At 38.1% G+C, this 20245-nt stretch overlaps 1 protein-coding gene across 2 annotated transcripts in view; it reads right to left on the bottom strand.

Moving 5' to 3' along the window:
• TENM1 (teneurin transmembrane protein 1) overlaps nt 1-20245 on the bottom strand; it is a 252595-nt gene that overhangs the window by 207677 nt on the left and 24673 nt on the right. For both annotated transcript variants that reach the window (XM_075720809.1, XM_075720810.1), the window contains exon 2: nt 13957-14217. In XM_075720809.1, coding sequence (XP_075576924.1) covers nt 13957-14217 — 261 coding nt within the window. The remainder of the gene's footprint in view (nt 1-13956; nt 14218-20245) is intronic.

Raw genomic sequence — 20245 nt, 5'->3', positions numbered from 1 at the left:
CTGCCAAGTGATAAGGTCAACACAGTTAACTCAAACCTTCGCTTGTGACCTGTCTCTATGACAGTGTCTTATGCTGATCAGGCTTACTTTTTGCATTTTTCCTACTATTCCATTAACTGATAAACTTCATTATGTATACTGAACATAGGCAAGCATTTCAAAGTAATACTATACAGCCTATAAAGAAGGGGCAATCCGGTGTTATGAGCGCAACCAGATTATTTCCAAATGTTTTAAATTCCACCCAGCAGAATGGAAGTAACTACGGCTTTCTCATCACTACAATTTGTCATGTTTCAGCCTCCGAAATGACAGCTCAATGAAACTGGGCTTTCTACTTCTTCTCTATTTCCTTCTAGGGTGACTACAATTTCAGTCACAGTTATCAGCTTACCACACAGCTGAGATGACCCAGAAGCATGCCAGAAGCATGTCTCTAACTAATCCCCTGGGTGCCCTCATATTAGTAGAAACAAGCTACATTCAAGAGAAAAGTCAAGAAATTAATTCGAAGATGTGGAGTTATGAAATTGCCATTGAATTTGGTAGGCATTTAAAATCAATCAGGTTAGATTAGTAGAAGGTTGCTCCTTGTTCTGCTATTCTTAAGGAAATAAAACGACCGATCAGAAAAACAAATACATTAAAATACTTGTCATCTGTTTTCAGATCACTGTCTCTAAAATAAGCACGGAGAAAATTTTTTTAGAAGTAATTAAATCAGCCAAACACAGTGAGCCTGTAAGAACGACCTACTTGAGTGGAGAATTTCTAGGCAACTGTCCCTACTTGTCGTTTTCCTGTTCTGGTGGCTCATTGGAAGCATCTAAAGAAGGGTCCAAATCTGAAATCACCAACACAAGCTGCTTGACATAAGCCAGTTGAAGAATTCCTCCAAATACAATTCTTATTCATATGAACAGGAGCAAATGCTTGACTGCCCAGTCAGCTGTTTTTTGGGACATCTGCTTTTTTTGTATTTGCATATGGATCAATACATGAAAACAAGAGGAGGAATTCTCTAGTCTGAGGAATTTTGAAACACTTTTCAAATTAATTGAAATTTTGATGTATCAGTTGTGCAATCAAGCTAAAAACCAACAGCAAATTTATCAACCAAGATAAACAAATTCCACACTTTTCAGCTGCTTACCTTTTTAATTTGAGCAGCAATTGATTTCAGTGCAACCACTCACATTTATGAGGTATGTAAATGCTGCCAGGACTCGAACTGTTTAAGCTGCTCCAAGTAGCAGGTGTATTGAGACAGAGCAGGTGTGTATCTGCCACCTACCAGAATAAGCAACGCAGCCAGCCCCAAACTCGCATCCTAGAAGGTTATGCACGAAGAGGTTGACGTACACTTCAAAAGATCTCTCTCTGCATCACAGGACTATTAGCAGGTCCTCTAGCTCTCCACGAATGATTGCTTTGGAAAAGTATACAGATGTTTTAAAACTAATTTAACACCTCGTGTTTCCACTTCTTGATTGAGTTAGCTTGGTTTTTCAGCTTTATCAGCACACCGATACTTATTTAGAATTGAAGCTTCGGAATATTACCAATCAAAGAGTTCATCAACATCATCACAGAAATGTGTTGATGTTCTCAGAGGATATAAGGAGACGTTAAGCGAGGCAAGCAACCAGAGAACATTATGGCAGGAAGGAGGGAAAGCAGCAGGATGGGAAGCTCCTGCCACGTATTTTTGGCAGCTATGTTGTACACCTGAACTGGACAACTATACTTCAAAGAGTACTTGACTACCTTTTTTTTCCCACGGGCATACAAAACTGCAAATTACATCGTTATATACTGAAAGGGCAGCAAAGACAGGGATAGCAGTGCAGAAGACTTTTTTTGGTGATACAGGGAACTGCTGTCAAAGATTATCATCAAAACATGATCTGAGCTGGCAAAGCTAACAGCCAAACATCTCCACTTCATGGACCATCCTTGCTGCTTCCAAGCTGGCTGCAGGTTATTTCTGTTTCCGCATTCTAACTCCGAATGCAAATCTCCCCAGTGGGAACCTACAACCTGAGCTCTGCCAGCTGTCTAGAGCCCAGGTCAATTTACATGAGTTCGCAGCCAGGAATTATATTTTGTTTCATGTCTGCAAAAACCTAAAGCTTTGGAAGAAAATCATCTCAAACCATTTGAAAATGACAACTCACTGCCATTTCTCTTAACAGAGGCTTCTTGCCGTAAATTTGACCGTGATTCAGCATCTTAAGAGTTCTTACTGAGCCTGAGAGAGAAACTTAACTGATACTGCAGGCTTTGGCACAGCTTTCTACAGGGCTTTTTTATATATATCTATGGGATATGCGGGGTTTTTTCTTTTTTTCCTTTTTCCCAAGCAGAAGGTAGATAATAATTCTTTCTAATCTATTACAGAAGCAACAAATGAACAAATAATTCTACAAAGATTTACGCAAAAACGCAATTGATTTAGACCGTTTAATTATTATGGCTCTTTATTTAACATTAATAAGCATTGTTTAAATTCTAAAGTAATTGCATATAAGCTTGTTTATTTTATGTACAGCTGTAGTATTGTTTAAAAATGCATTCAGTATAAAACAGTCTTTCTACTTTTTTTTTATTTTATTTTCCAGACCTTTATGATCTAGGTTTTTTGCCATTATTAGCCACCAACCAATTTATAAGATACCTACAAGACAGCTCAAAAAATTCTGCTGTAGTTTGGCTGGTAAAGTACAGAAAATGCTTTCTATTTGATTTTGTATTAAAAGGAAATTGGATATCACAAGACTAAAATGGTGATGCCAGCCAGAAAGATATTTTGAGACCCAGCAGAGGACTGTCTTCAGAGAAAAGATGTAAACAAAAATGAGTGACTGAAATAATGTGGACCACTTCAGACATGGACGAGAGGTACGAGGGTTCAGAAATGAATTATTATGCTCTAAAATGATCCAATAAAAATCGAACTGTAGTGCAGTAATCAGAAAATGTATTGGAAAAAAGACAGGTTATAAAAAGAAAAAGGAGCTTTCAAGTACTGTAGGTTATTAGCTACTATGGAGAAATCTGTATTCAGGAGATTATATTTCTAACAAAATATGCACACAACCAAACACGGCTGAATTTGCTGTTTCAAAGGAAGCGAACTATAAAAATTAAAAAGCTAGAATGGAGACAGAATCACAGGCTAGAATAAAAATAATCAATGCAACCATCAATAGGAATGTCGAGATGAACATTGCACTGACTGAACACACAGCCACACAGGCTTGAGGAAGAATGACTCAATTATATTTTTCCCTACGGGCAAAAACATAAGAGATAGTTGTAGACACATTGAGCACATCACAAAAAAAGCATTTGGGAAGCGCCCCTTGTTAGAAAGGAAGAACTGCAATTCTAAACGGTGAATAATTACAGACCCTCTGGAAGAAAAACATTCAGGCTCTATTGCCTTTGGCAGCGAAGCCCTGGCAGACTGCAGCCATTGCACTGCGCCCACCTTCACAAATGCTCACCAGCACTTGCTAGCCCATGAACTCGCACAAAATGGGAGAGAAGGCCTTCCTTTATCAAAGCAATGGTAATCAGAAGATGCATGCATCCATAAATTGTTTTGTCATAAAGAAAACAAATGAGAAGTCTCTAGTGCTGAGCTGTAAATGCTGTGCCACTCTTTAGATCCCACTGACAACGCGTGACTAGCAAGCAGGTCTATTATGTGATCCCAACATCAACAGTTCAAGCAGATACAAATCAAATCGGATTCAATTCAAGAAAACTATCAGATACTTTCTGACTGCACAACTGCAGGTATGTTTATACCAAATTATGCGAAAAACATAAATTCAAAGCAACCATTACGATTCCGCCACTTCAGCAAACAGTAAAACACTCGCTCTAAAAGAGCTTAGCGTGACTGGACAATAACAGAGTTTGCTGTCTCAACAGCACTGTTTGGGGAAAAGTTAATCAAGTAAGATGTTCTCAAACCAAAAGTGCCACTTGAAATTACTGTTGGACAAATCAATGAGAAGGGCATTTAAGTCTAAACAACACCTACCATGGCTTTGGTACATATAAAGTGCATGTATTAATTTATATTTTACATTTACTCAAAAATAATCGTAGGCAAGAAGGGAAAATCATATTGCATTTACAGCTTAAAAGCTACATTGAAAGATGTCAATGATACCCTTTTGATTACATGTGTTTTACTCCACTGATTAATTATGGAAAACCTGGGGTGTGTTTGTGGCACGAAGACCCCTTTTTGCTTGCTATCTTTCCATAAGACAAAAGCGTCGCTTGAGACTGTAGGACTTAACACTTAATACTGTTACGAACGCTAAACAACCCACCAGTGAGTTATAGTTAAGTGGAGTGTCAATACAGTGAAGATCCTACAGGCAAACACGCCACACCACAAGCAAACGGTCTCTTTAACATTAGGTTCATTAGAGAAATGGCTTCACCCATTCCTACAGGAAATATACCTTCGACTCTTCCTTGGCCATGGTACTTGATTGATAGGAAATGTAACAGTATTTTGGAAAAGGCAATAGTAATCCATCATGAAATATTCCAAGCTCATTTACAAACGTGAATTCATTTCAGCTTCAAAGCAAGTGACAGGCTTACCACATTGATGTAAACAAGCCCAAAGCAACGTTTGGTAATGCTCATTACAATGACTAGATTCAAAAGCCAAAAGAAATTAACAGATCATCAAACATTCAACTGTTCCGCAAGTATACCCCTAAGATAAGACAACACTGGTTGCATCAAACTGGAGTCATACTCTGCAGTATTTATTAGCATAACCAATGCTAAAACAATACGGGATCTTCAAAGAAAGAAAAACAGGGAGAAAGTCTAGTAGCTGGAGTCACAGAAATTCAAAATCATTGATATTCATGTGTTCACACTTGTTTAACATGCATATCAGTTGGGGATAGGAGGACATTTAGTAGATACGAACATTTCTCTCTCAACTTGCCTGAAGTTAAAAATACCGATGCTTTTTCTTCTTTTAGTTCCAGTGCACCATGCTGTCTTGATTACATTTCTAATGATGTCAGAGAAGAAATAAAATCCCTCTAATGCACAAAACTGATTACGTGGGGAGGGAGAAGTGTTAAGAGCCATATAAATACTACATACAGTTTAGAAGTACCCTTAACTTTTGTCCCTTGGGTTTCTTACATGCTTTTGGTAGCTTTTAGCAGGCTTTCTAGCAATAGAGCCGAACAACCCTGACCCGATGTCCTAAGCCATCCTCGCTTCCAGGCATTTCCTCCCACATGTAAGGTTTTTAGGAAGTGTGGTTTCATGGAATAAAGGAACCTCCAGATCACTGACCTTTCCCAGCTCCTTTTCTGGATAACACCCAAGGCAAAGGAACATAGTTACTTGAGAGCATTTGGTTTCTGTTGCCCGAAGGGCTGCTCCTCTGCACTGCCAATACGTCTCACGGAGAACAACTTACGATCGCGTGCTGCCACGTGCTGCTCGACTCAAAGTCAGCGCTGTGAAGCACTGTATAAAATCTACGTTGCAAAGTCATCTGGAGTAGAAACTTAAGACAAAGAAACAACACTGGCAATATAATTAGTCATCAGAATATGTGAATCTAATTAAAATATTACTCAAAAACATCTGTTAGGGAGAGGAAGGAGCCTGCAGGAGTTATGCAGTGCTCCTAGACCCATATTCTAGAAGAGCTAATTATACACAATTCCTCTTATGCTCATGTTACAAAATATAAAGTCAGGGTGTAGAGCTAGGTATGATTAAAGAAAACAAAATTAATATCTAAACCACTGAGTTTCATTTCCTAAGACCTGTATATGAAAGCAAGTTGAAACAAGCAGTATTCAAATCTGCATTATTCTGTACAAATGAACTGTGATTTCATATACAACTTCCCATTCTTATCCTATTTTCTATTGCAGAAATAAGAAATAGTCTAACATGCTTGGTTTAGCTTTCACCTTTAGAAGACTATGAAGGTTGCAGCCATGGGAAGCAGCCACTTTCTCCATTTTCTGTGTTTCTTCCAGATGGTCTGACCAAAGCTATTTCCTGCTATCAATACTTCCCATTTGTAAGAGGAGGATATGCTAATATTTGTAACTCTGAATAATACAGATTTATGCTGATCTTCATCTTACTCCTAAGCCCAAGAGGAAATGAAATACTAACAAATTTGAAAATGGAAGATAAGACTTTCTCATGTAATTTAATACACAATGAATTAAATGGGTAAAAATGAAAAAAAGGCTGAAGAGGAAGAATGAGCAATCTTTTGTCATCCATGGTAGGACGACAATAAATTCTTAGAAGATCTCATACTGTCAAGAAGAAATGATATTTAGATTAAACCTTGCTCGACCCTAAAAGGATAATTTGTCAGTATTTCCCACTTTTCTACCAATCCTGTACTCTTTTGCTAGATCCCTTCTTTTTATCTGACAGTATTACAGTTTGGAATAGCTGCAAAGCATTTTTCTAGGAGGAAGAAAAAAGCTCTAGACATCTTTGTATTTAAAACCACACTGGCTGAGGCTATAAGGAACCAGATAAGAGTAATTTGATCTTATTTATCTAGTAGCCTTAACTATAATCTTCTATGACCAGAGTTCACAAGTTTCCCTGATAGCCTTATTTCACACTAATGATGTTCCACTGGCAGCTTTCAGCAGAACATCCCAAACTTCGATGAAACACAGGTTCCAACCGTCAAGAACATTTACATTTTAAGACATATAAGTGAGAATTGCTTGGATTTCAAAATAAGTATTAAACTAAACCAGCATTAAATGAAAATAAATAATATATTCCAAAGGATATACATATAAAATATGACTGTAGGTTGTTTCTGCAAAGCAGATTTCTGAACTTCTATTACATTCTAAATTTTAACCGAAAGAGATGAGAAATAAAACATATTATAAACTTAATAATAAAACAACATAAATAAAACATCAGGACAGACGTGTTGATTGTTTAGAATGGAACTGTTCCCAGCAGTATGCTAGTCCAGAGATGTCCTCATGTAGAATTCATGGTAAATGTTTAACACCAGAACAAGTATTTTTTTCAGTGTCCCCCTAGTCTCACAAAGATTGCCGAAATGAAGGGTCAGATAATCCTCAGTCTTTTGCGCTGCAGCACTCTGATGGAAGGCAGGCGCTTTACTGCCTATTCCATCTCATCTTTTCCTCCTGTGGCAGCCTAGATAAACTGAATTCCCAAGAATTGCAGCAGCACTGCAACATCCTTTTACACTGTAAAATAATTGTGGAAATACTTCTCCTGCATGCTCATTTCCATCTGAGAGAGTCAAAAGGATTTAAAAGAAAGAAGGAGCAATAATTTATATTGCTACAGGCTCCTTAAGCCACATCCACTATCCTTTCTGCATAACACAGGGGAGGAAAGCCAAGTAATTTTTTTTTTTTTTTGAGCTCTAATGCCAAGTTACTCATTTCTGGGATAAAAATTAGACCTGACTGTTCTCCTCAAGCTTCCCTCCCTCCCCTCTTTTAGCTACCCATGGAAGAAAACAAAACTGCAGGGCTAAAAATATTACACAACCTTGTGCAAATGCACAGATAGTTTTTACTATGCTGTGGACAAAGGTCATTTGGGTTAGGGAATATAAAAAAATATTTCTGCTATGTTTGAAATAATGGTTGGACTGGATGATCTTAAAGGTCTTTTCCAACCTAAATGATTCTATGATTCTATTCTATGAAATACTGCTTCATTATCTTTAATGTGAAATATTAAATACTGTTTGATATTTGTCTTTAAATTAGTGTTCACTGTGCTTAAAAGAGGAGCACAAGAAAGGGAATGTTTTAACGTTGTGTACTGATTTTAATATAACATATGAAAACTGTAAAGATTAAAATAGCAGATATGCAGATGCAATGCCCCTGTCAGTCAAAACAAGTAATGAAGATTGTAATTTTAAAAGGCAGAATTTTCCCCGCAATACTGACAAAAAACAACTCATCATAAGCTGAATTCCCATATATGAGAAATTTCATAAATGGCTTAAATACTAGGGGCACAAATGCAAGACTTTCATGATATTACAACTGAGGTGACGTTACAGCGCTTACAGAAGCACCTCACACTTATCCAAAGCAATTTAGATGACTTACATGCTCCCTTTGAGACAGTAACATTTCCAAAGGAACCCCTCGGAGGTCCACAAAAGCATCTCACACTCTTAACAACTCCAGCAGAGCAGTTACAATGTCAACATATACTCCAGTGCTCCCCAAAAGCATTGCTATGTTACTGCAGAGATTCACACGCTTCCTTTGACACTGAGCAGGCTTCTTTGAAACAACAGCAGAAGTAACCAACATAAATACCATCAAAATACTAAAAAAACCACAACAGAAGCAAAAGAAGTCTTTTATTAAGGGAATATTAGTGGCCCTTTCCTGTCAAATATCGTACGAACATGAATGCAATCCATGCCACAATAGAAAGGCAAAGTAAAGCACGCAAGGAATGAAGAGCAAAATATTAAATGGCACAGATAGAATGGGATTAAGGCCGATGTTTACCTTTGTATTTTCAAGGCTACTTACACATATTTGACCTAACTGCTCTACTTGCAAATTAGTAACTCAATTTCTTAATTGCACCATTGTAAATAGAGAGGGACAGGACAGGAGCTAATGGAAATACTTCAGATACAAACACAATCCTGCATAGACACTCAGTCACATGCATACCTCTTCTCAGAGCATGTATTGTTATTATAATGTAGCTATTGGTAATAATTTCCTGAAGAAATGAGAAAACCAGAGATCAGCTTAATGCCTGGCTTGTTTACAAAATAACAGTAAATAACAGCAACATTAATCCCAATGCTCTCACTTTCTTGCATTAAACACAAGACTTTTATGAAGAGCGAAATTCAAGTCTAATTTAAACAGGTGTGAATTCACAGTAGGTCTATTGACACACACCATAAATTAAATCAGAACCCTGTCCTTAACTAAATCCTCCCCATGTTTGAGTAACTACAGCATTCACAAAGCTGTGTTTCTCATACAGTGTCAGCAATTCCGGTCTTTCTTTTACTAATTAAGCATCTTTATCACTTTAACAAATACTGTTAAGATACTGAATCTGAAGCGCAAAGAGCTGAGGTGACTTGTCCAAAAATCACCCATCTGCCTAGCGATCAAAGTGAAAAAAACCCCAGAGATTTAGGGAGAGTCAAAAGCTCTGTTAAATGGACCACTGCTCCCAGGGTATAAAACAAATACTTAGGTGAATTACACAAGATTAATCTTACAAGTTTCTATGTCGTTAAACTCAGCTTTGATCTGTAACCTACTAATTTCTCTACTACTTCTACTTATTATAAGTAATATTATTATTACATGATACAAATGTAATATTATTATTCTATCTTTGCAGTCTGCTGCAAATAACTATGAAAATTATTATTCCAAATAGAATCTGATCCTGTACACTGATGTTAAGAAAGAAGTTTCCCAATACTTTGTGTGGGGGAAAAAGGAAAACAACTACATTTTTTCATAGCTGTTTTTTTTTTTTCCTCGTTTTTTTCTCTTTCCCCTCTTGCTTCATTTTTAAAAAGACAACTATGTTATTAAAAAAAATCCTCTGTCCAGATCTCAAGCATTCTAAACCTCTACTCCATGAGCAGTCTAGTGGTATTTCAACCTGTACTAACACCCTAATTTCTTGCCCACAAATCTCAAAGAAGCTGTTGTGTACTGTAGCCAATGCCTAGTTGTCACAAAATAATGCAGCCAAAGGAATTGAACATGAATCTGGCTCCAAGACTGAGTGTGCATTTCACAGAACGCTCATCCAGTACTGGGAATCCACTACTGTGCTATTGGTTCTCACGACTTAGTAGAGAAAAAGTAGCTAATTGCTTGAAAACATCTAAGTACGTGTCAGGAGTAAGCCAAGCAAGTCAGCCTTTAAAGTACTTCAAAACAATCTGGCAACCTAAAACAGGTTAAAAATTATGTTATTGTAGAAACAGCTCAAGTGCTGTACTAGCTCTCAGCTGAGATGTAGTAGCTAAAAGTAAAAGAGCTGATGGTTGTGCAAACAGTCAAATGCAGCTCAAAAATGGGTTATGGCATGGCAGGACTGCATTTGAGGTAAAATTCATCACTTCACAGCTGCACAGACACCCTGTAAAGCAAAACGTAAGAACTGCATGAACAATTAACGGGGAAGATTACACGGGTACAGAATGGACTGCAGTCTCCTTTTCAGTACACTGACTAGCGCGGGATGCAGATCCGTGTCACACGATGTAGTTACGGATATATGGCCGAAGACCTCCCTTTTTGCAGATCAGGGTTGTATCCTCTCCTGGACCATATCTTTACTCCAGAAAAATAAAGAAATAAATAAATTTGCCAGCTCAGTAATCTGGCAGACTAAACCACTGAACTCAATGTTCTGGTATGCTGCAATGATGGATTCCATTGTTTCAGTGAATTGAAGGTAAATGCAGTCAATAGAATAAAGTAACTATTTTTGATATTGTTATTCTGTAGTGTTTCTGTCTGAAATTTACATTCACACGCTGTAGAGTAACACTGTTCCTGTTTAGAGTGAGTTATTTATACTATACCAATGATAAACAATGATTCCCAAGAAATGGGTCATTCATTACTTGTAGTTAATATATATTTTGCTTAGCCTCAGGCAAAGCTGAAGGCAGTTTGTGCACTAATAGGCTATTATTAGTTGCCGTTAACATTGACAACACTAATTTAAATGGGAATGCTGGTGTTTCACGCAACCTGTTCAATGCTGCCAAAACAACCAGAGTATGTTTAAAAAGCGATTATGACAGAGTTGGTGCGTCTATGAAGGAAAACAATCCTCAAAAATTCTCAAACTGGGCTGCTCAGAATACATGATAAAATACATATCCAGTGTCAGAGACACTCTTGCTAGAGCTTTGAATGAATGAGAAATTCAAGGAATATCTAAACAGAACAAAATTTGCAAAAGTATGTTTGCTTCAGATCAATGTAAAGCAAAAAAATGTCCTGAAAAAAGCTATTCGTAGCAGAACTGTGTTCACAGAGGAAAAAAAAAATAAACCCGACAACAAAAACCAACCGACCTTTTCAAAATACAGACGATAATAGCAATTAGTTTTCTCAAACAATGCAACAACTGTATCTTCCTCATTAATTTTACTCCAGTTACAAATAGCTGCGTTCACACGCCATTTGGTCAACCCTTTGAAAGCCAGAATTTCTAAATATCTATTTTTACAGCAATTAGACAGTATCATGGCAACTAGCATTTCATGAACTTCCAGCAACTGATCTTATGCACTCACCCATTTTCACACCACGGAAGTTACTGGCTGGCACAAAGAAAGTCTACTTCCATGGCAGGAACTGACAAGGATAAATGCAACACTTGTGGCTCTCTGATAAAGCCCCTGGCACAAATGACTGCATAGAAACAGAAAGATGTGTCATCTATTACTTCATTTAAGTAGAGATTTATGAACTTCTGTATTCAAAGAGTGCTTTGTTACTGAATGCCCACCCAGACGGAAAACACACTGCTCTCTGGATCGGGAATCTTGACTATGAACTTAGCTGTGAAGTACTAGATAATATAAATGAATATAGCTTGAATCATCGTCTTCAAATTTATCCATATTGACTTTCAAGACTGTAATCATTATAATGACTCAACTCCACAGGAAGCACTAATACCTGCTCTGTCGACCCTGCCTGGAGACAGCTAAAGAGTTCAAATGAGCTTGTGCTCTCAGTTTCTCTGTCTTTCAGCTTACGCTTGCCCTCGTTTTCCTCTCCCAACTACTCAGTTAAAATTTGTCTTCAAGTACCTAAAACATGAATCCCTGATTAAAAATTTGTTATAAGGCTTACAAAGAACCAAATGTTAAAGCCACATGCAAAAGGACTACTCTGCTCTATTCTAGACCATGCAGGGAATTATTTTGAATTGATTAAAATCATTCTCCGAGACTAACATTTAGAAGAAACCACTCCATTTTTTGTTGGTGAAGCACAATGGTTATGTGCCCCTATCTTAATGACACTTAACCCATGGCTCCCCCAATGCAGGATGATGAAGGTGGTAAAAGCATTTCCTTTACTACCTACAATAATTTTCATCTCTAGCAAGATGACTTATTTAGTGCAACTTGTACGGCTAGCAAAACAGCACGAATACCCAGCTGCACCACTGCATTCCAGACTGAAATACGTAACTTGGTTATATGCTTAATCTGCTTTCAATGCATCGGCTTGCCAGCACCTTAAAACATAAATGACCACGTGTATTTCTTAGTCTGAATGGTGCAAGTATGCACATTCCTTTCTCAGGCAGCATTCCCTTTAAACCATTTTCATAGTTAAGTGCCAACCAATTCCATTCAGACCACATTCAATTCCTTCAGCCACCATCTAAAACCAAATGTCTTCGGAAAAGATGCAGAGAAAACCCCAACCCAAACCAAAAACCGCCTATGCAGCAACACTTCACGGAGGATGGATCCCACACAGAATGTGGCAGGAGCAGGAAGCTGGAAGGCAGGCATCCATTGATCGTCATGCAAACAGGGTGGCATCTCTAAATGAACTGATTCTAGCAACACGATACAGTGTGATACTGCAGAACGCTTAATCCTCACAGGAGTATTTAATTAAAAGCGAGCTGTGCACTAAAACCTTTTTTTTCTTTTTTTTTAAACTCATGTAGATAATGTAATGTCTTTGAACCTATATTGGACGTTATCATTGGTATTGACAAACATGCAGATGAAATTATAATTAAATTACCAGCTTCGTATTTGACAAATTCAAAACACATAACTATAGAAATTACATTCATGACTGAACTCTCTCATCTTATGACTATCGATCTACTAAAATGTATCAGTGTCAATACTGAAGTGTCATTCTGCCACTTTCACTGGTTCCCCCATCTCTTAACCAGTTAAAAATACATATTTAACTACATTTAGAACTGCCATAAAATGTAGCTATTAAACACAGAAATTAAAATATGAGCTAAACTTGTTGACCTTAAGCATGATAAATTTGTTTACTTACTATACTCTTTAAGGAAACATTTAGAGCAGATTTTCATCAATTTTGATGCAGAGATAAAAAATTATTAATTCCTCCTGCGTTACTTAATTAAATACATATTTTCCCCTTCTGTGACACACTAAACCATAAGGAAAGTAAATAAGTAAAAAGATCCTGAAAGAGAATGAATATTTAAAAAAAAAAACAACCAGAAAAAAAACCCTACAACCCACTCCCCCCCCAAAATACCCCAAACCCTAACCCAGAAACCCACCCTCCATATGCAGAGAAATCAGAACTGAGATATGACCAAGACCTGTTCAATCTGTCCCCCTGATAAAGGCATGTCTTCAGGTATAGCCTGAAATTACAGCTGAATAGAACATTTAGGATTCCAGGTTGTCTTTCTGAAGTGACCTGGCTGTAGAGTCTAAAAGCTACACCCAGAAGCCAGCACGTGCAGGATCAATTCTACACAAAACGTGATATAAATGTACACATATAGATTTATTTTAGAACCTAATTCATAGGCCACTAAACTCAAATGATAAATGACCTATGGCATAGAAATGGAGAATGTGGGCAAGTAATTGGTCTTTCCAAGAATGACGTTTTAACAAAAACATTGTTTCATTTTTTGTCTTGTTTTCCATCTACGCTCTAAATACAATACACATACCAAACAACCCTTTCACCTTTCATATAATACAGAGACGTAAGAAGGAAGGGGGAAAAAGAAAGAAAAAAAACCCAACCAAACAAACAAAAAAAGAAAATAAAAGAGAAGTAGAAGAAGAAAGTTTCAAATAAATTACTACTTCTATTCAGTACATTAGATGCATTTCTTTATTACCATTCTCCCCATCAGACTTCCTTTCATGGTCAGTGTCAGTGAGGGACAATGCTGAGTTTGCCCGGCTTGACAAACAGGAGCTGTGTTCGGATTTCATCCCCCTCATCCACATCCTCAGGGCATGATCCGGGGACGCACCACCTTCTGTTTCAGTATCCACATCTGAGCCCACCTCTAGTGGGTAACTGTGCTCAGCTACACCGTGTAAATCTGCTTGATAGCCCGAGCACAGAATATGGGGAGTCTCACAGAATTCCATGTCTGGAAAAAACAAAAGTTCAGAAAAAAAATTTAGAAGTGAAAAGCAATATACCCTTGATTTTCTTTTGGAGAATCTGTTTTGAGAATTAACATTGTCAATACTATTAGAAGCCTTTTTTTGGTCAGTGCCTCACTCTGCTATCTAACCTACTATAATACAACTAAAAGAGTGCAACTCTGTAAAATATATAACACTGCATTGTAGTTGTGCCTTTTTGTCTGATAGAAATATATATTACAGCTCAAATATGTGTACACACCCACACGCTGATAGCAGTACATCAGTTTACAACTGAAGTGAGTACTTACAAATACAGATACTTTCTTGGTTTTTTTCAGAAAGGCAACAGCTCTAAAATTAATCTCAATATGGTTTTATCATAGGGAAAGCGTAGCAAATTTGCAAATAGGTAATTTACAAAATAACATTTGACATATTTGGTTAATCACAGAAGACAAAGAAAGGATACTTACCATGGGCTTGCTCTTTGAGAGTGCTGTCCTTGCATATTCACACCAGTGGGTTTTGGTTCTCCAGTGCTGGTGACCTACAGGAACTTCCTAGAAGAGCAGTGACTACTAGGACTGTACAAGTGCCATCTCATGACACCAAGCGATCAGAGATTTTAGAGAGTTGTACAGTGCTCAAAACTCCAGTTATTCTTACTAAACACCGCAACTGTAGGGCAGTAGAAATCCGAGGACAAACAGAAGGTGAACAGGACCCATAATGTGAATATGCAGAGGAAACATTCTCGAAGAACTACAGGTAAGTAACACACATCAGCAAATTACAACTTCCCTTTGAGGTAGCCTCTGCATATTCTCACTTGTGAGAATCCAATTACAAATGCAACTCTCAGGGAGCAAGACAAGGAGTTCTAATTAAATAAGGATTACAGAACTGCACGCCCTAATTGAACATCAGACCTGGCATGCCACCTTGAGAGACTAAATACAATATCAAACGTGCATACGGTATTCTTTCAATTTCTAGAAAAGAAACATTAGAGACAAGAGTCACTGATAGAGACTGAGGACAAATACTCTCTTCTACTGTCATCCTAACTAAAGCTTTAATTTGCCAAACTAATCCACTTACCAACCAGTGAGAGGAATGGTTCTTATTTTAAGCACACTCACAGAAATAACAAAAAGCCCTGGTATTTTCTTGAAGATATTGACTAAAATCTACAAACCAAATGCTAAACTAGAATACGCTGAGGTGGCTCAATTTTTAAGTCATCTATCTCTATATATCTTTCTTCTGCCATCAAAACATTCCTGAAGGTCCCAGTTGTAGCGACAGCCCACATGGGCTGGCTTTCAGCTCAGGGAATGGCAACCTCTGTCCTAGAGGGCAGGGGAAGAAGGTGGGCAGTGAACAGAAAGAAGTGGCCATGGCCTCACTTTCCTATGCAGGAGTCCTGGAAGGTCATCCTGTCTCCCTGGCACTGTCACTCTGTCAGCTGGCCCACCCCAGCAGCACCAGCCATCACGGCTCCTGCTCCTTTCCGAGCAGCAAGACAGATGGCGGGGGCCCCCCAGAGTGCTCCATCATGGCTCCGATCTCTTCCCCTTGCTCACGGGAGGAGGACTTGGTCTCAGCCCTACACTTGAGAAGCTGCAACGTAGGCCACCTTCACTAGCTCTGTTCCTGATGTCTCTCAAATGCCTTGAGGCTGACTATGAGGTTTGATGGAGACGGCTAGGAGACAATAGCCAAGATGCTGGGAAGCAGCTGCGTAGTTTCTGCAGTAGAAGGAGTATTTGGCATTTGAACTTTATCTACCATTACAATGCAGTGTTCTTCATGCTCTCTGGAGCCTGTTTAAAACTGGCACTTGGCTGATTGGTAGAAAGAAGGAGGAAAAGCGGTTCAAGGCAGTACTTGTGGACACAAATGGAAGCTGAGACTGGACGCTACTGGTTCTCAATCCTACACAGATGCTTGCAAGAGAGACTTTGAAATCCATGAGACCCTCTGGAAAATACACCCCTTCCCCTATGGCTAAGATGGTAAATGCAAAACATTCAGTCTTCAGAGAAGCCCTGCTTTTCTGAGATTTTCAAAGCTCATGGGGCATGGGAGACACAGAGGCAATCTCACAGAAAGTTGCTAGATATAACTAAGTACGGTATTGCTCATGCAAATGGCCCATTTTTAAGTCTCATTTTAATTATGTATTATATACACAACAAACAAGCTCCAATTGGTTTAATTAGACAGCATGGACCAAATCTTTGTATGACACGAAGAGTGCAGATACTGATGTTGGACACTGAACCGTCATAGCTGCATTACACTCCTAGCTTTTACTTTCTTTTTGACAGGACTAAATGAATAAAAACACCTTTATACAAAATATGGTTCCAAATGGTGCACGTCAATTCTTATTTTTTCTTCACCAAATTCAGAAAGGACTTGTACATAAACCAAGAATTAAAAAGCCAGCAACAGTCCCAGATTACTAACCCAGAGCCTAGTATCAATGAAATACAGACTGAATCGTATAAGCAGGCTGATTCTACTCCACCCTGAAAGGACGACGTTGTTCATTTAAATAGAGGTTGTGGATGCCACTATTTCACCAAACCTTTTTCAGTAACAATGAGGTGCCTCAATGCTTTCTTGTGAAACATCTGATTTAAAGTTCTGCTTAATTGAACTGAGCTACTATAAAAAAAGTAGACAGGAGCTTCACTCCACATACTGCACCTGCGCTCTGAAAGAAAGGTGAATGCCAAATCTTGCTGGCAAGTAGCTCCCAACCAGCAATGAGCTAGCTTGTCACATGCAGGGGTACAGGCCAGATTGTCCACTCCATCAAAAATTTGTGATGGTTAACATATGCTTTAGCAGATGACATAAAAAAGTGGAATAAATGTACGCTGCCATTTAAAGAAGTATATTGTCAAAGAAAATTAAGATTTTGCTGCTAAAAGCATATAAAATTCATGGAAAGTAAATTAGGCTCATACATTTGGACAGTTGTGTTTAAAGACACTAGCAGGTCTTTAGTGCTTCTCCTAAGTGCTAATGAGAAGGTACTTCCAAAGGGGGATAGTTTCTTGATGTACATCAAAAAAAATTTATACTGAAAAAACACACTTAATTCTTTCCTTGTGAACTAAGAGAGCCAAAAGGATTAATTCTTAGCCTTAATACTGGTCTCAATTTTGACTGAGGCTCACACTGCAGAAATAACCTCCAATGAAACGGCCCCATAACTTTTTTTTAAAAAAATTATCTCAAAAAGCAGTATTATTCTTACTTTTTAACTTAGATTTCTGTAAAGTACTACAGCAACACAGGGTTCTTACAGTGTGCCTCTGTCAACTAAATTACACCTTGTGACTCAAGAAGCATCTTCTGAACCTCCTTCCCCTTCAAAGCAGGTTTCTACTTATTTTCACCAGCTGAGGAACTTCCCTGGAATTACAAATCTTCTCATAACTTCATGAACCATGTCAGCTGACGCCAGGTCCTCAGGGAGCAAGGATGCAGGCACTTCTCTACACAGATGTCCACTCCGGGCAGATGTCTGCCCCTAGCAGCCTGCAGCCCACGTTCTCCCTGTTTGCAATTGCATACGCCAAGGGGAAAATTCATCCCAGTAAATCTCACAAATGCTAATTAGATTACACATGTTTAAGAAGCACAGAATTTACCCTTCAGTCTGTATGTTAATTCACACTGTAGCAGCTAACATATTCAATATTTTGGCCGATTTTTTTTGGTGAAGCAAAAGAAAGTGACTTTTTTATACTGTAACTCATATTCAACTGAAGTCTGACACAATATATTGCCTTAACAGTCTATTTCTTAAGTATACACACCTTTGTAGTATTTTAACTCCCACGGGATGCATTTTCTGAAAAGCACTTTGAATGCCAGAAGTGGCTGCTTTCACTCTGCATATCTAACCTTGTTACCTAAAATACTAAATATTTCCACAAGGAGATAAAGTTCAAGTGTGGATCTATGACAGATTTAGTCTTATCAAAAAGACACAGTCACAAGAGCAATGAGGAAACATTAATAAGGTTTTTGCATGAACTGTGGACAGAGAAAACAAGGTTGCAGTTACGAATGTATATAGGAGAACACGATAGAATTTTTACCTCTGGAGCATGTAGAGCCTATTGTAACACAACTGTTAAAAATACAAGTATTTTATCCCTCGTTGATATTAATTTCTTTTTACAAAAAGTAACGTATAAAGAAATGTAAAGTATCAATGATCAAGAAAAGGAAAGAAGGCTGTGTGCATTAAAAAAAATAAATCAGCATTTCAATTAACAGATCCCTTTCTTTCTACCTTTAAGCAACTTCATTTTCCTGAAAAAAAATCTTCAGAGATGAGCAGTTACAGAGAAGTTTGACCCCACTGGCCAACGGTGCCTTTGCTATTTAAGGTGCTCCTGTTGATATGAGAACCGGGCAGCTGAACAGGCAGCCAGCTCTAACACTGCTCCAACTTTGTTCACCAACAGAGAGCTACCGAAAACTTCAGATACACTCACCAAGTATTTATTTACTACAGCATCGATTTAGCCACCAGTACAGTTAACAACTTATAGTTAGGATTTTCGTGCATATATAAAGCATTTATCCACTGCATCTTCAGGACTATTTCATTGTCCTTTGCATGGCCAGGAATAACTGTGCCAGCTCTACTCTTTCTGCAACTCTTTAGTTTCTCCACCACAGGCAAAAAAAAAAAAAAAAAAAAAAAAATTACCCAAGTGAAAGACCATGGAGGTCCTGCTCTTCAACTTAGTATTTCTGCAAACTTAGTGGACTTGTCACTTGCCAAGAAATTTGTTAATTTCAAACAACTAACTGGGAGAGTAAATAAATATTTATTTCAAGAAATAAATATCTAAAATAAAGAGAAGACTGTCCAAACAAAGTAGATAAAAGAGAATCACAACACTAGTGTATAGAGATGAGCATAAAAAAAACCTTCCTTCCAATTTTCCTATTCCCTTATGGAGAAATGTTATTTTGTATTAGTAACAGAATAACAAATAATACTTATTTAAATTACTTAGTCGACCTATCTGTTCAACTAGAGAAAGAGCTTACAGAAAAATGTAAATTATTTATAAACTGGAATAGTTTGACAAGTCGCTGTTACGTGCCTTTTATGAACCCTATCACAGAATTGAGCAATTCTCACTCACATATTTTAGAAGTCTCTTAAATATCATACATTCACAAATTTATGTTATCCTTGATTCTTGGTATGAGGTGGTTCTTACTCTGAGGATGCTCCCCACCCAAACACACACAAAATCAATTCTCCGGATGAAAATGTACAAATTGCTCTATCTCTGCAGATGTAAAAGTATGAAGGAGCCTAAGTAGCTCAAAGGTGAGGAGAAAATATCAATGTCTTGGAGGCTTAAATCCATGTACTTATTTTGGGCTGGTCTCCTTCCTCCTTCATGCTGGAGGTTATTTGAAAATACTGGGAATATCAGAAACTGGGGTGCAGATCCGATGGAAAGATCCTGAACAATAATGGAAGGAATTCCAGAAAGGCAAATAGCATACATTAACCTGGACAGTGTCATCTTCACGTTAGTCACCAAGCTGGTGCCTGAAGGAGCGATAATGGGAATGCAGGGGAAAAACCATCCCAAACATGCAGTTTTGAGGTTGGTGCAGGCTTTGGGATTTTCTAGCGTTACACTGCGAACTTGCGTATGTTGTCTCACACTCTGAACTCAGGCCAATGGTTCGATCAGCAAGCGTACTGTACGTGTTTCAAAATGAGAAGAAAGGCAGAGCAGCTACTCGGGGCGCAGGAGACTCAGAGACAGAGGGGGAGGGAGGGAAGAAGGGAGGAAGAAATGTAAATCAAATGGGGAAAGTGAAGTTCACATTCATTTTTGGAAGCTATACATATGCACCCTCCTAAATGAGAAATTTTGACTGCTATTGAACACTCTGCTAAATTCAGTGTGTTCAACAGCCCTTAAAATTTCTCATTTCTCACCTGAGGACCATGGTTTACTG

The sequence above is a fragment of the Pelecanus crispus genome, chromosome 13, assembly GCF_030463565.1.
Source record: "Pelecanus crispus isolate bPelCri1 chromosome 13, bPelCri1.pri, whole genome shotgun sequence".
Lineage (NCBI taxonomy): Eukaryota > Metazoa > Chordata > Aves > Pelecaniformes > Pelecanidae > Pelecanus > Pelecanus crispus.
This window is presented reverse-complemented; position numbering and strand designations above follow the sequence as displayed.